General features: G+C 42.4%; 1 protein-coding gene across 1 annotated transcript in view; it reads right to left on the reverse strand.

Moving 5' to 3' along the window:
- LOC121274009 (transmembrane protein 144-like) overlaps positions 1–14,399 on the reverse strand; it is an 81,215-nt gene that overhangs the window by 19,637 nt on the left and 47,179 nt on the right. Inside the window, exons 12-13 of the mRNA XM_041181175.1 lie at positions 12,122–12,191; positions 1,476–1,594 (exon numbers count right to left, since the gene is read on the reverse strand). Coding sequence (XP_041037109.1) covers positions 1,476–1,594; positions 12,122–12,191 — 189 coding nt within the window. The remainder of the gene's footprint in view (positions 1–1,475; positions 1,595–12,121; positions 12,192–14,399) is intronic.

The following is a 14,399-nucleotide window of genomic DNA, read 5'->3' on the forward strand; positions in this document are numbered from 1 at the left end:
AGTGCAGTGAATAGATGGAGACCGCTAATCAGAGCAGGACACTTTGAAGGGAAATTGCCTGGTTTTCCCTCAACAAGTGGACAGACTATCAAAGGGGCACCATTCCTCCCACATTCCTCACTCTGCTGCACCCAGGCAATTGATAGATGCAGATGCGGGAAAAGGATAATCTACCCCCCATAGTCAACCCTCAATCCAACACCAAATGGAGTTTTGTGTATTTGGGAGAGTGATTAACTTTATTCTTAATTTAAGCATATCTCATTTTCAGTATCGCTTTACCTTCAGGTCTTTGCTGATGACACACTTCAGAAATATTTTAGCATCTTATTAAAGCTCTAATCACCCCCTTCAGGTAAAGAGGTCCAGCAAATAGAACATTGGACACCACAAACAAAGGTGATTATTATACTTTCCTTTGAAACTCAAATAATTTCATTGCCACTGTCAGGTGATCAAAATTGTGCCAATTTTAACACCTTGTCAAACCAAGGGATAATGACTGGACAGTTCTGACTTCTTGATACAATACAGGCATCTCATTTTGATACCTAACGGTAGCAAGAAATTATTTTCTTCCTTTGTATTTGGGTATAAAGTATCACCTGCACAGAGCATATTGAAGATACCTGAGATGGGGGGAATCACACAGCCGTAGCATAGCCTGCCCCATTTTCCATCCATGAATTTAAATGAAAACTTATTAAGTGTCTGTCACAAAAATGTGATCCATTCTGTACAATTTCCCTCGATGTTCTACATCCCAAGGAAAATCTGTCCCTGACTCCTGTTTTTCATTTTGAAACTTTGTGAAGGATGAAGGCCTCCATTTCGATCCTAGCTCTTTTTAAAGTATAATCAAAAAATAAAGACAGAAATTGTCTATTTGTCACAGCTTGATGTTCCAGCATTAGGCCAATGGAATATGTAAGTTTTACTATTGTTCTGAATAGTACCTTGATAATCTTAGAGCTTTTTTACACTTCACCTGCAAATATATGTGTAATTGTGGCCTGTGGTCTACTCTCCACCTTTTGAGGTGGCCAGAGAAAATGAAAGGGATGCTACATATTCTTCTATTTAAGGTCCATTGTTAGACCTGGTTTTGTTAATCCACACACAGCAGATAGACAGATATTTAGGCTCATAACAGACTCAATGCAGCGGAAAAATCTATGCTATAGCACAAGCCAAGCAGCAGAGGGAGACAGATATACAGTACCACCACCTTTATAAAAAGTATTATCAAAGCAACAAACCTCAGGCTGATCATCACATTAACTTATTTGAACATTACAGTCATAACCAGCCTTGACATGTTCACCTGCTCAGATTTGCAAAGACTTTGAAAAGTATTGCTTTTGTTACATTAGTCAATATGCAACGGTTGTACTTCCATTGGTTTGGAATAGCAAGATGGAAAAAAAGTTATACAGTTTCTTTTTCTCTTTAGCCTGCTTGAAGTAATTTCTTACCAAACTGACTTGCACCAAAAAACTCAGTTTCATTTCTCTCAGCGTGGTTCTTAATGTAGAGGACTGGTACAAAGCTGGAACCATACAGTAAACCTGCACACATTGCAAGACTGCAGCCACTGGGAAATAGTATAAGAAAACAAATTAGGCAAATATCTGTAAACAAAGTAAACTGTCTTATTTACATCACAGAGGGCACTTTTATATCAACTCCCATTTTAGTTTTGATTTTGGGTCTCTGAATTTGATGCCAGGATAAATGAGGCAGATGGGAGCTGTTTATCTCCTTGGCACTGCTCTACTATTCGATTAGATCATGGATGATGTACTTCACCTGTTTTTATTCCATATCCCTGGTTAACCTTGCCTACAAAAAACTATCAAGCATCCACAATCTTTTCAGAATGACGTATAACCCTCTGAGATACCTGCACTCCTTTCTTTCTGGACTCTTGGACATCTTGGACATGGTTTGCCATGCTGCAGCAGTACTGATCCTGCCTTCAGCTGTCCAGGCCCTCAGTTTTGAAATTCCACCCCTAAAAGTCTCTGCTGCTCCACTTCTCTCTCTTCCTTTAAGGCACTCCTTAAAACTTACTGCACCTCTTTGACCATGCTTTTGGTCATCTGTCCTAATATCTCCTCATATGGCTCAGTGTCAAATTTTGTTTGATGGTGCTCCTGCTAAGTGTCTTGGGACATTATACAACATTAAAGGTGCTGTATCAATGCAAATTGTTATTGTTAATGATGCTAGGAGCTATCTCACTCAATTCAAACTAAAACAGCTGCACTATAATAGCAACAATTGAGAGTTGAAATTCCTTTGTTCCTAGTATTGTTTTTGAAGTACTGTCAGGGAACTAAGTCTTCACATATTTTTATGAAATATATATAGATATCCTCATGGCTAATCTCTAAAATTTTAAAAACTGGACAAGTACCTTTTAAAATGGCTGAAACTGTGTCTGTCTGTAGAGCTATCTGTCAGTTTCGCAGAAACTTACATCTCATTATCCCTGAAGGGACACTAACGACCCCCTGTGCTGCAGAGATCAAATTCAAAGGGAGCTATACAAAGGCCATTAACATTTCATAAGCCAGGACTGCCAACTGGAGCCTATTCGTCTGCTAGGACAAAGGGCCCCACAACCTTCCTTTCAAGACTTAATGGTTGGAATATTTAACCATCTTGGGGACTCAGTCATGGGAATACAAACCCTTTGTCAAAGACATTGTGAAGAGGTGGGAGTCATGTGACGTGAACCTGGAGCTGGTGGAACCAGTTATATTGCCTTGCTGTCCTGAAAACTCAGTCTGCCATTTTAACATCTACAAGCAGCAGCACAGAAAAGGGGCTCTGCTCAGCTTGAATACCTGGTCCCATCTGCACTGCTTCGACTGTACCCTCGCCTACAAGACTGATTCATCTCCGCGTGCCTATCTCACTGTGGAAATCAACTCTACTGGAAAAGTGAATTGTACAGCATCAGTTTTCAACCTGCTGATCTCTATGAAGGAGTACGACATTAGACTTTGCTTCTGGACTCTGGACCCATGTGAAACAATAATTCTTATCTCTGTGGTCTTTGTCCTGTAAATCTTTCTTTTCTCTATCCCTCTTTTACTGTACGTACCACCTCAAAGTCTTGAATGTCTCTATTATATTTCCCCTCAACTTTCTCTGATATATTGTGAATATAGACCTAGTTTTTCAAATCCCTTGAATTTATATTGCATCTTTTCTATGGCTATAAGATCATTTCTATAATGGAGCGTGAAAATTATACACAGTATTGGTGCCAAAGCAATCTCTTGCATAAAATATTACCTCCCTACTTTGTTTATACAAAACTCAGAATTACAATTAGAAGCACTGTGCGTTCAGTTACATATTTGAACAAAGGTTGAATGAATTTCTCAGACTTTCAATAATTGGTTGTTACCGTTTGAGATAACAAACAAAACAATACATTATTCCAGCCAAACCTGGATTCAAACCTAGACTCCTACATGCCCTTATTTAATAAACCCGCCCTTCCTCAATTCCTACTCCATTGATTTTGAAAATGCCTTGCCCTGGCTAAAATTAACTTTCCACCAAGGCTACAATGTTATTTTCTCCATTTTATTTATTGCCTCTAATTCCCTAACTTCATATCTAAAGCTTTGCATGCTCACACACAAATGCAGTAAACCTAATTCATTCATTCCATCACTGACTTTCTCCTTCATTCTTTCAGTATCCTATTTCATTGTGTCAAGTATGCCTCTGCATCTTCTCCCCAGTATTACAGTATTTATACCAGTTTCTATCTCACTACATTTATTCTTAATCTAATCTCCCCATATTCAAGGTGAGGGATGTAATTTGTTTTACTTTTGGAATCCAATGTCAAGATCAAGAATTCCGGAGGCAGGTACTCACTGAGGGAAACTCCCTCTTTTCTGCCCAATTTGGATGCCTCATCTGCTATATCAAAATAGTATTTTACTTGCACTGAGTGTGAATTTATTCACATCTTGCAGTGACCATCCTACTTGCTCCCCAAGTAAAACAATTAATTCGGAGTCAATCTGGACAAGTTTGTGCTATAGGTCAATATCCATTAGGAACTGGGTTGAAACTGTCCAAAGAGAATTATTTCTTATTGGCCACAAACAGCAAGACCTGGATAACATTCAAAAGTGGGCTGAGTAAGTGGCAAGTAAGATACTGTGTCCACAAGAGCAGGTTAGAGGCTGGAAAATCCCCAAAGACTTTTCACCATATACAAAGAACAAGTCAGGAGCATGATGGAACATTTTCCACCTGCCTGGATGAGTGCAGCTGCAACAACACTCAAGAATCTCATCCAGGACAAAGCAGGCCATTTGATTGGCACCTCATTGATCACTTCAAGCATTGATTCCCTCCTCCGCCAACACACAGTAGTTGCAGTGTGTGCTGTATGGTGTTGTATGTGCCTGCATGCCATTGAAAAGTAAAGGTGCTCAGGCAGGCAACGGTTAACATGGGACTGAAGAATAGCACTGCCCACAGTATCATGTATAGAGTCGCATGGTAAGAGACTGAGAGAACAGTCTAGAAAGAACGGTCTGGAAGCAGCCTGCCTGCATGGAGCAGCACCATGCAGGACAATAACCTGGGATCTGTAAATAGTTACAGTTTATTCATTCATGGGGTGCAGGCCTCACTGGCTAGGCCAGTATTTATTGCCCATCCTAATTGTTCTTGAGTAGGTGGTGGTGAGCTGTCTTCTTGAACCGCTGCAGTCGATGTGGTGTAGGTACACCCACAGTGCTGTTAGGGAGGGAGTTCCAGGACTTTGACCCAGCGACAGTGAAGGGAGAGCAATATATTTCCAAGTCAGGGTGGCGAATGACTTGGAGGGGAACCATAAGACCATAGGATGTAGGAGCAGAAGTAGGCCATTAGGTTCATCGAGTCTGCTCCACCATTCAATGAAATCGTGGCTGTTCTGATAATCCTCAACTCCACTTTCTGGCCTTTTCCCTATAACCCTTAATCCCTTTACCGATTAAAAATCTGTCTATCACAGCCTTGAATATATTTAAAGACCCAGCTTCTAAAGCCCTCTGCGGTAAAGAATTCCACAGATTGACTCCCCTCTAAGAGAAGAAGGTCCTCCTCATCTCTGTTTTAAATAGGTGACCCCTTATTTTGAGTTTATGACCTCTGGTCCGAGACTCTCCCACAAGGGTAAACAACCTCTCAGCACCTTCCCTGTCAAGCCCCCTAAGAACCTTAAATGTTTCAATAAGTTCGCCTCTCATCCTTCTAAACTCCAATGAGTGCAGGCCCAAACTACTCAACTTCTCCTCATAAGAAAATCCCTCCATATCCATGGTCAACCTAGTGAATCTTCTCTGGACTGCCTCCAATGCCAATATATCTTTCCTTAGGTAAGCAGACCAAAACTGTTCACAGTATTCTAGGTGTTGTCTAACTAGTGCCTTGTATAGTTTTAGCAAGACTTCCCTATTTTTATACTCCATTCTCTTTGAAATAAAGGCCAATATTCCATTTGCCTTCCCTATTACCTGTTTAACTTGTATGTTAGCTTTTTGTGATTCATGCATGAGGACATTCAAATCCCTCTGTGCTGAAGCTTTCTGCAGTCTTTCTCCATTTAAATAATATTCAGCTCCTCTATTCTTCCTGCCAAAGTGCATAACCTCACATTTTCCGACATTATATTCCACCTGACAAGTTTTTGCCCACTCACTTAACCTGTCTATACCCCTGTATAGGCTCCTTGTGTTATCCTCACCACTTGCCTTCCCATCCATTTTTGTATCATCTGCAAGCTTGGCAATAGTACATTCATTTCCCTTAGCCAAGTCATTAAGATATATTGTAAATAATTGTGGCCTGACCACTGATCCCTGTGGCACTCCATTCGATACAGGTTCCATCCTGAAAATGCCCCCTTTATCCCAACTCTCTGTCTTCTATTAGTTAGCCAATCCTCTATCCAGGCTAATGTACCACTCCCAGCACCATGGGTTCTAATCTTATTAATTAGCCTTATATGTGGTACCTTATCGAACGCCTGTTGGAAATCCAAATATATTACATCTACTGATTTCCCTTTATTTATCCTGCTTGTTACCTCCTCAAAGAATTCGAATAAATTTGTCAGGCATGATTTCCCCTTTATGAAGCCATGCTGACTCTGCTTGATTATATTAAGCATTTCTAAATGCTCTGTTATTACATTCTTTATAATAGATTCTAACATTTTTCCAATGATGGATGTTAAGCTAACTGGCCTGCAGTTACCTTTTTTTTGTCCCCCTCCCTTTTTAAATAAGGGTGTTACATTGGCAGTTTTCCAATCCTCTGGGACTTTTCCAGAATATAAGAACTATTGGGAGATTACCACCAGTGCATCCACTATCCCTGCAGCTATTTCTTTTAAGATCCTAGGATGCAACCCATCAGGTCCAAGGGATTTTTGGCCTTTAGCCCCATTAGTTGGCCTAGTACCATTTCCCTAGTGATAGTTATTGTATTTATTTCCTCCCCCACTTTTGCCCCTTGATTATTTAGTATTTTTGGTATGCTATTAGTGCCTTTTACTGTGAAGACTGATGCAACGTATTTATTCAACTCCTCTGTCTATTCCTTGTTCCCCATTATTATCTCCCCAGCCTCATTCTCTAAGGGGCCTATGTTCACTTTGGCCTCCCTCTTCCTTTTTATGTATTAAAAGAAGCTCCTACTATCCAGTTTATATTACTTGCTAGTTTACCCTCAGTTTATTTTCTCCATCATTATTATTTTTTTTGTTAGCATTTAAAACTTTCCCAATCCTCTGGCGTACCACTAATCTTTGCTACACTACATGTTTTTTCTTTCAATTTGATACTATCTTTAACTTCCTTGGTTAACCATGGTTGGTTTATCCCCTCCTTAGAAGCCTTCTTCCCCACTGGGATATATCTTTGTTGTGGGTCATGAACTATTTTCTTAAAAGTCTGCAATTGTTCATCAACCATCTTTTCTGCTAAACTCCTTTCCCAGTCCACTCCAGCCAACTCTGCCCTCATTCCTTTGTAATTATCCTTATTTAAGTTTAGCACAGTTGTTTCCAACACAAATTTCTCACTCTCAAACTGAATGCTAAATTCTACCATGTTATGGTCACTGTTTCCTAAGGGATCATTTACTCAGAGATCATTTATGAACCCTGCCTCATTACACATTACCAGATCCAAAATAGCCTGATCCCTGGTTGGATCCACAACACATTGTTCTAAGAAACTCTCCCAAATGGACTCTATAAATTCTTCATTGTGGCTACCTCTGCCAATTTGACTTTCCCAATCTACATGAAAATTAAAGTCACCCATGATTAATTCATTGCCTTTTTTACATGTCCTCATTATCTCCTGATTTATTCTCTGTCCTACAGTATAGCTACTGTTAGGGGACCTGTAGACGACTCCCACTGGTGTCATCTTCCTCTTGTTATGTCTTACCTCCACCCATATGGATTTTATATCTTCCAATCCAAGATCGTTTCTTGCTATCGTACTTATTCCATCTCATACTAACAAAGCTACCCCACCACCCTTTCCCCCTGCCTCTCCTTTCGAGGAGTCATATACTCCTGAATATTTAGCTCCCAGTTTTGATCTTGTAACCATGTCTCCATAATGGCTATAAGATCATAGCCATTAACCTCTATTTGTGCCATTAATTCTTTTATCTTGTTCCAAATACTACATGCATTTAAGAGCCTTTAATTTTGCCTTTTTACCATTTTTCCTCCTCTGACCCTATTTGCTGCTGTTTTTTTATGTTTGTACACCCTGTCCCTTCCTGTCACACTCTGGGTATCATTACCTAAATAGCTACCCTGTGAGGCCACCATGTCCTTTTGCTTTGTAAGTCTACGTATCCCCTCTCCAGAACCCTCTGCTCCTCTATTTAGTTTAAGGCCCTCTCTACAGTTCTAGTTATTCAATTCACCAGGACACTGGTCCCAGCACAGTTCAAGTGAAGCCTATCTCACTGGAACAGCTCCCTTCTACCTCACTGCCCCATGAACTGAAACCCATTCCTCACATACCAATCTTTGAGCCTCGCATTTAATTCCTTGACTTTATTTACCCTGTGCCAGTTTGCCCTTGGCTCAGGTAGTAATCCTGAGATTATTACCTTGGAGGTTCTGCTTTTTAATTTAGTTCCTAACTGTTCAAATTCTTTTCACAGAATCTCCTTTCGAGTCCTTGCAATGTCGTTGGTACCAACAAGAGCTGGATCGCTCCCCTCCCACTCCAAGTTCCTCTCCAGCCCTGAGGAGATGTCCTTAACCCTGGCGCTGGGCAGGCAACACAGCCTTCAGGATTCATGCTCATGGCTACAGAGAACATGATCCGGCCCTCTAATTATACTGTCCCCTACCACTACTATGTTCCTATTTCCTCCCCCCACTTGAATACCTTCCCTGTACCATGGTGCCATGGTCAGTTTACTCATCCTCCCTGTGGTCTCTATTCTCGTCCACACAGCTTGCAAGAACCTTGTAACTGTTGGACAGCTGCAGGGGCTGAGGCTCCTCAAATGCTATCCTCTGGGTCCCCATACCTGCCTCACCAGCAGTCACACCCTCCTGTCCCTAATCATAGGCCAAATATGAATGACCTAATCTGAGGGGTGTGACCGCCTCCTGGAGCAAAGTGTCCAGGTAACTTCTCCTGCCCAACACCACCACCCCCACACCGCCCCCCCCCCCACCCCCCCACCCCCCCACCCCACCCCCCGATGTGGCACAATATCTGCAGCTGAGAATCCAGCTCCTTAACTCAGATCCGAAGTCACTCAACTGCAAACACTTACTACAAATGTGTTTACTCTGGATCACTTTGGTGTCTGGCAGCAGCAGCTCATCACCTGCCATCACTATTGTACATTACTTAATTTATTAATTAATTACTCTGGTATCCCTGCTCTTTACACTTGAAGAATCCCCAGCTCTTTACACTTTATTGTAATTATTTTTTCTTACACCAGTATCAAACTTATACTTAACAAGCTATTTTTAAGAAAAAGAGAGAAAAAAAAATTAGAGACCTAAACAGAAACTCAAGACCTTACTTTTACTTTAAAGACTTGAAACTAGAAACAGTCACCAATCCCACTCACCAATCAGCTGCTTTCGCTGCACTCCCGTCACATTGTGGTTCATGATGTCACTCTGCTGCTGGTATCACATGAACTCTCTCCGCTCTTTTTTCAATGAAGTCTCCCCGTTCTCTGCGCTCTTTTTAAAGAACTTCCAGGTGGTGCTGTTCCCATGTATCTGTTGCCCATGTCCTTCTAATTGATAGTGATCGTGGGTTTGGAAGGTGCTGTCTAAGGAGACTTAGTGAGTTCCTGCAGTGCATCTTGTAGATGGTACATAGTGTTGCCACAGTGTGTTGGTGGTGCAGGGAATGAATGTTTGTGGATGTGGTGCCAATCAAGTGGGCTGCTTTGTCCTGGATGGTGTTGAGCTTCTTGAGTGTTGTGGGAGCTACACTCATCCAGTCAAGTGGAGAGTATTCCATCACATTCCTGACTTGTGCTTTGTAAATGGTGGACAGATTTGGAGAGTCAGGATCCCTAGCCTCTGAAGGCTGCTCTTGTAGCCACAGTATTTATGTGGCTAGTTCAGTTTCTGGTCAATGGTAACCCCCAGGATGTTGATAGTGGGGGATTCAGTGATGCTTATACCATTGAAAGTCAAGGGGCAATGGTTAGATTCTCTCTTGTTGGGGACAATCATTGCCTGGCAGTTTTGTGGCATGACTGGTACTTGCCACTTGTCAGCCCAAGCCTGGATATTGTTCAGGTCTTGCTGCATTTGGACATGGATTGTTTCAGTATCTGAGGAGTCACGAATGGTGCTGAACATTATACAATCATCAGTGAACATCCCCACTTCTGACCTTATGATGGAAGGAAAGTCATTGATGAAACAATTGAAGATGGTTAGACCTAGGACACCACCCTGAGGAACTTCTGCAGTGATGTCCTGGAACTGAGGTGATTGACCTGCAACAACCACAACCATCCTCATTTATGTTAGCTATGACTCCAACCAGTGAAGAGCTTTCCTCCTGATTCCCATTGACTCCCATTTTGCAGGGGCTCCTTGATGCCACACTTGGTCAAATGTTGCCTTGATATCAAGGGCACTCATCTTCACCTCACCTCTAGAGTTTAGCTCCTTTTTCCACGTTTGAACCAAGGCTGTAATGAGGTCAGGAGCTGAGTAGCTCTAGCAGAACCCAAACTAGGCATCAGTGAGCAGATTATTGCTATGCAAGTGCTGCTTGATAGCACCATTGATGACCCCTTCCATCATTTTACTGATGACCAATGGTAGACTGATGGGGTGGTAATTGGCTGGGTTGGATTTGTCCTGCTTTTTATGTACAGGACGTACCTGGGCAAATCTCCACGTTGCCGGGTAGATGACAGTGTTGTAGCTGTACTGGAACAGCTTGGCTAGGGGCATGGCAAGTTCTGGAGCAGATGTCCTCAGTACTATTGGCAGTATATTGTCAAGGTCCATAGCCTTTACAGCACCCAGTGCCTTCAGCCATTTCTTGATATCACATGGAGTCAAACGAATTGGCTGAAGACTGGCATTTGTGATGCTGGGGACTTCCAGAGGATGCTGAGATGGATCATCCACTCGGCACTTTTAACAGTAAATGGTTCATGTTTAAACATATATATCTCAAGATCTCATAATTGAGACATCACCGCACACCAGTCTGAGCAGCAGTGATAAAATAACAGGTACCATCTTCAAGATGGATTGTAGCAACTCATCAAGGCTTCTTAGACACCATTTTCCAAACCCATGAACTCTACAGCCTAGGCAGCATGTGCATGGGAAGACCAATGCATGCAAGTTACCTTTCAAGTCACACAGCATCCTGGCTGGAAAATATCTTGCAGCTTCTTCATCGTCACTGTGTCAAAACCTTGGAACTCCCTAGCTAACAGCGCTGTGGGGATATATATGCAACATTGCCTGCAGTCATTCAAGAAGGTGACTCATCTCCATCTTCTCAAGGACAATTAGGGATGGTCAATAACAGTGGCACCCACGGCCCATGAATGAATAAAAAAAACAGTTTTTATACAAAGTAAATAAGCCCTTTGAATTAATGGTTTATTTCTACTTAGGCCCTGTCAATGGTTAACTGCAAATACTTTGTATTACAGCATTCAACCCATTGTCATGTTTGGTACAGGAATGTTATATTATGAACTTTCAGTCAATACTTTTAAAAATTGGGCTCAAACAATCTATTAAGATGGGTGTTGCAAATCAGGTGACTTTTGGCATTTGGACTACAGACAGTATCAAGTCTCCGATGAATACCTAATTAAATATAGAGATAGGTGAGTGAGCATTGTATCACAATGGCCTCCCCATCCAAACCAGACTGGGTGGGCCTCAGAAGTGTTAACCCAACAGTCACGTGGTTAAAACTAGTTTTGGGGACTGCACCCTTAATACTCCAGGACACAGCAGATCATCAAACCATTAGCCAGTCGTCATCCAGTTTAAGAATCAGATTCTGAAACTAGCTACACGTCATCAAGCAGACAAAGTACTTAACCTGTTCCAGTTTCAAAGTTCACCTAAAACCAAACTTCTAGATATTTGACTACAAGAAACCTGTCAACCTGCTCTGAACCTTTGTTTTACAAGACCCTTACTTCAACTTTAAATAATTGAACGTATTCAAGAAAGCACAGGGCTTCCACATGGAAGACTTTAGATCATACATCAGCGACTGAATTAACCATAATATGTAAAAGTGCACTATCTTTACCTGTTTCCAATCTTTGTGTGTGTGTTTGTGTGTGTGTGTGTGTGCATGTGTGTATATGGGTGAGTAAATGTGTGATGATTCACATTGTGTAAGAATGAATTATCTTTTTGATTTTTAAACTCGCTAAAACTTGCTGCTGAATTATTTAATTGGAACACACATACCATGAGTAAGAAAAGGCACACCTCTTCTCATACAAAACATACTGTTTATGGGCAGTGAGAAAGCACATACATTCTGTCCATGACACTATGCTGTAGATTTCTTTTACTTACACCAATTTCTTTTGTAGGGGATTGAGTTTATCAGTCCAGCAAGCGTCTCCTTGTTTTGTAGAAGTCTCATCTAATGGTGAAGGCTGTCAAGAAGACAAGGGTAACCATTAACATATTCCACATTTCCTGTCACCTTGCCCTTAATAGTATATTGAGAAAAAAACTGAAGTCTAGACACCCTGGAGTTTAGATCACATGATACTTGCCCGCCATTTGCAAATTATATTGCAAGTAGTGGGTTCCCTATATTTAATGGTTTAGAGTTCTGAAAATAAGATGGTCACCTGAGAATAGGCAAAGAAAGTGCACAGCGTGGAAACCGCAACTGTGAACTGCTAAAATAATGAGGACCTGGAAAAAGATTAGTTAGTGGGAGACCTGGAGACAAGACTTTGGAGGATGCAAGCAGGAGGAAGAGTGACTAGATGTATTTGGAATTCAACCACATGGAATTCAGAGGGACATAATGGAGAAGGGAGGCCAATGATGAGATAGAGAGCTTTTTGTTAGATCCAATCTGGAAGTGTATCAGAGCTGTTGGCATTGGTGGAGGACCGTAGGGAGCAAATTCATAGAATCACGGACATGTCAGGTTATGGTGGCGAGGGATGGCAATATAGATAATGCAAGAATTGTGAGAGAGTGTTGTGACTTTTGGACTATTTAGAGTGTATGTGGTTGGTGAGGAGGAATGTTGGAGATAAAGTGAGTCCTTGATTTTCAGCCAGGTAGAAATGTTAATCATCTTTTAACTGCAGCTAGTGTTTCTTCCCCTAGCCAACTGAACTCTGTCCTGGTCTCTGAAGTACTTTCTAATACCAAAACAAGGATGCTACAATGGTGGTGCTGGACACCCACAATTCCCTGCAGCACTGAAACCGCTCTTTGGTGTCAGCAGAATGGCTGCGTGTGCATGTGTGGCCTGGCTGTGGGAACAGCTGCAACATGTCCCGAAGTACTCAGGAAAGAAGACACAGTGTGGCGGTGATCAGCAGAGAGGTGGCAGTGATCTGTAGGCTGGTCGTGACCAGCAGGCAAGCAGCGATCAGCAGGCAGGTGGCGATCAGCAGGCAGATGGTGATCAGCAGGTTGGCGGTGATCAGCAGGCAGGTGGTGATCAGCAGGCAGGTGGCGATCAGCAGGCAGGTGGTGATCAGCAGGTTGGCGGTGATCAGCAGGCAGGTGGTGAAGTGCAGGCAGGTGGTGATCAGCAGGCAGGTGGCGATCAGCAGGCAGGTGGTGATCAGCAGGCAGGTGGCGATCAGCAGGCAGGTGGTGATCAGCAGGTTGGCGGTGATCAGCAGGCAGGTGGCGAACAGCAGGCAGGTGGCAATCAGCAGGTTGGCGGTGATCAGCAGGCACAGGGGCTTGTAAATTCTTCTGCCAGGTTATCAGAGCAGTAGCCAGGGAATCAATCCTCAATCACAGGAAACCCCCGGGCTGGGGATTAATAAGTCTGGTTAGACATGTAAATTGATCTGTACAAATTGAGTGATCACCAGATGTTCCTCAAGATATGACCTTCTCCTGTTATGAGACACTTTGAATGATTTGGTTAACAGGATATCAGCCTAATATTGGTTGCTGGTAATGGAGATGATTGGCCCCGGTGAACTATAATGTCACGTCGAAAAGCAGAATACTGCAGATGCTGGAAATCTGAAATAAAAACAGAGGGCAAAATTTTTTGGCAGCAGGATTTTACGTTCCCGCCGAAGCCAATGGGGTTTAGAATGTCTCACCGCATTTTACGGCCCCGTCCCTGCCGAAATGGGGCCGTAAAATCCTGCCCAGAAGGTGCTGGAAATACTGAGTAGATCAGGCAGCATGTGTGGAGGGAGGAACAGAGTTAACATTTCAGATCATGACCTTTTATCAGAACTGGGAAATATTAGATTTTTTAAATTCATTTATGGGATGTGGGCAACGCTAGTTAGGCCAGCATCTATTGCCCATCCCTTATTGCCCTTGAGAAGGTGGTGGTGAGCTGCCTTCTTGAAATGCTGCAGAGCATGTGGTGTAGGTACACCCACAATGCTGTTAGGAAGGGAGTTCCAGGATTTTGACCCAAGAACAGTGATATATTTCCAAGTCAGGATGGGGAGTGGCTTGGAGGGAAACTTCATGGTGGTGGTGTTCTCATATGTCTGCTGCCCTTGTCCTTCTAGATGGTAGTGGTTGTGGGTTTGGAAGATGCTGTCTAAGGAGCCATGGTGAGCTTCTGCAGTGCATCTTGTAATGGTACACACTGCTGCTACTATGCATCGGTGCTGAAGGG

This window comes from Carcharodon carcharias, chromosome 1, assembly GCF_017639515.1.
Source record: "Carcharodon carcharias isolate sCarCar2 chromosome 1, sCarCar2.pri, whole genome shotgun sequence".
Classification (NCBI taxonomy): domain Eukaryota; kingdom Metazoa; phylum Chordata; class Chondrichthyes; order Lamniformes; family Lamnidae; genus Carcharodon; species Carcharodon carcharias.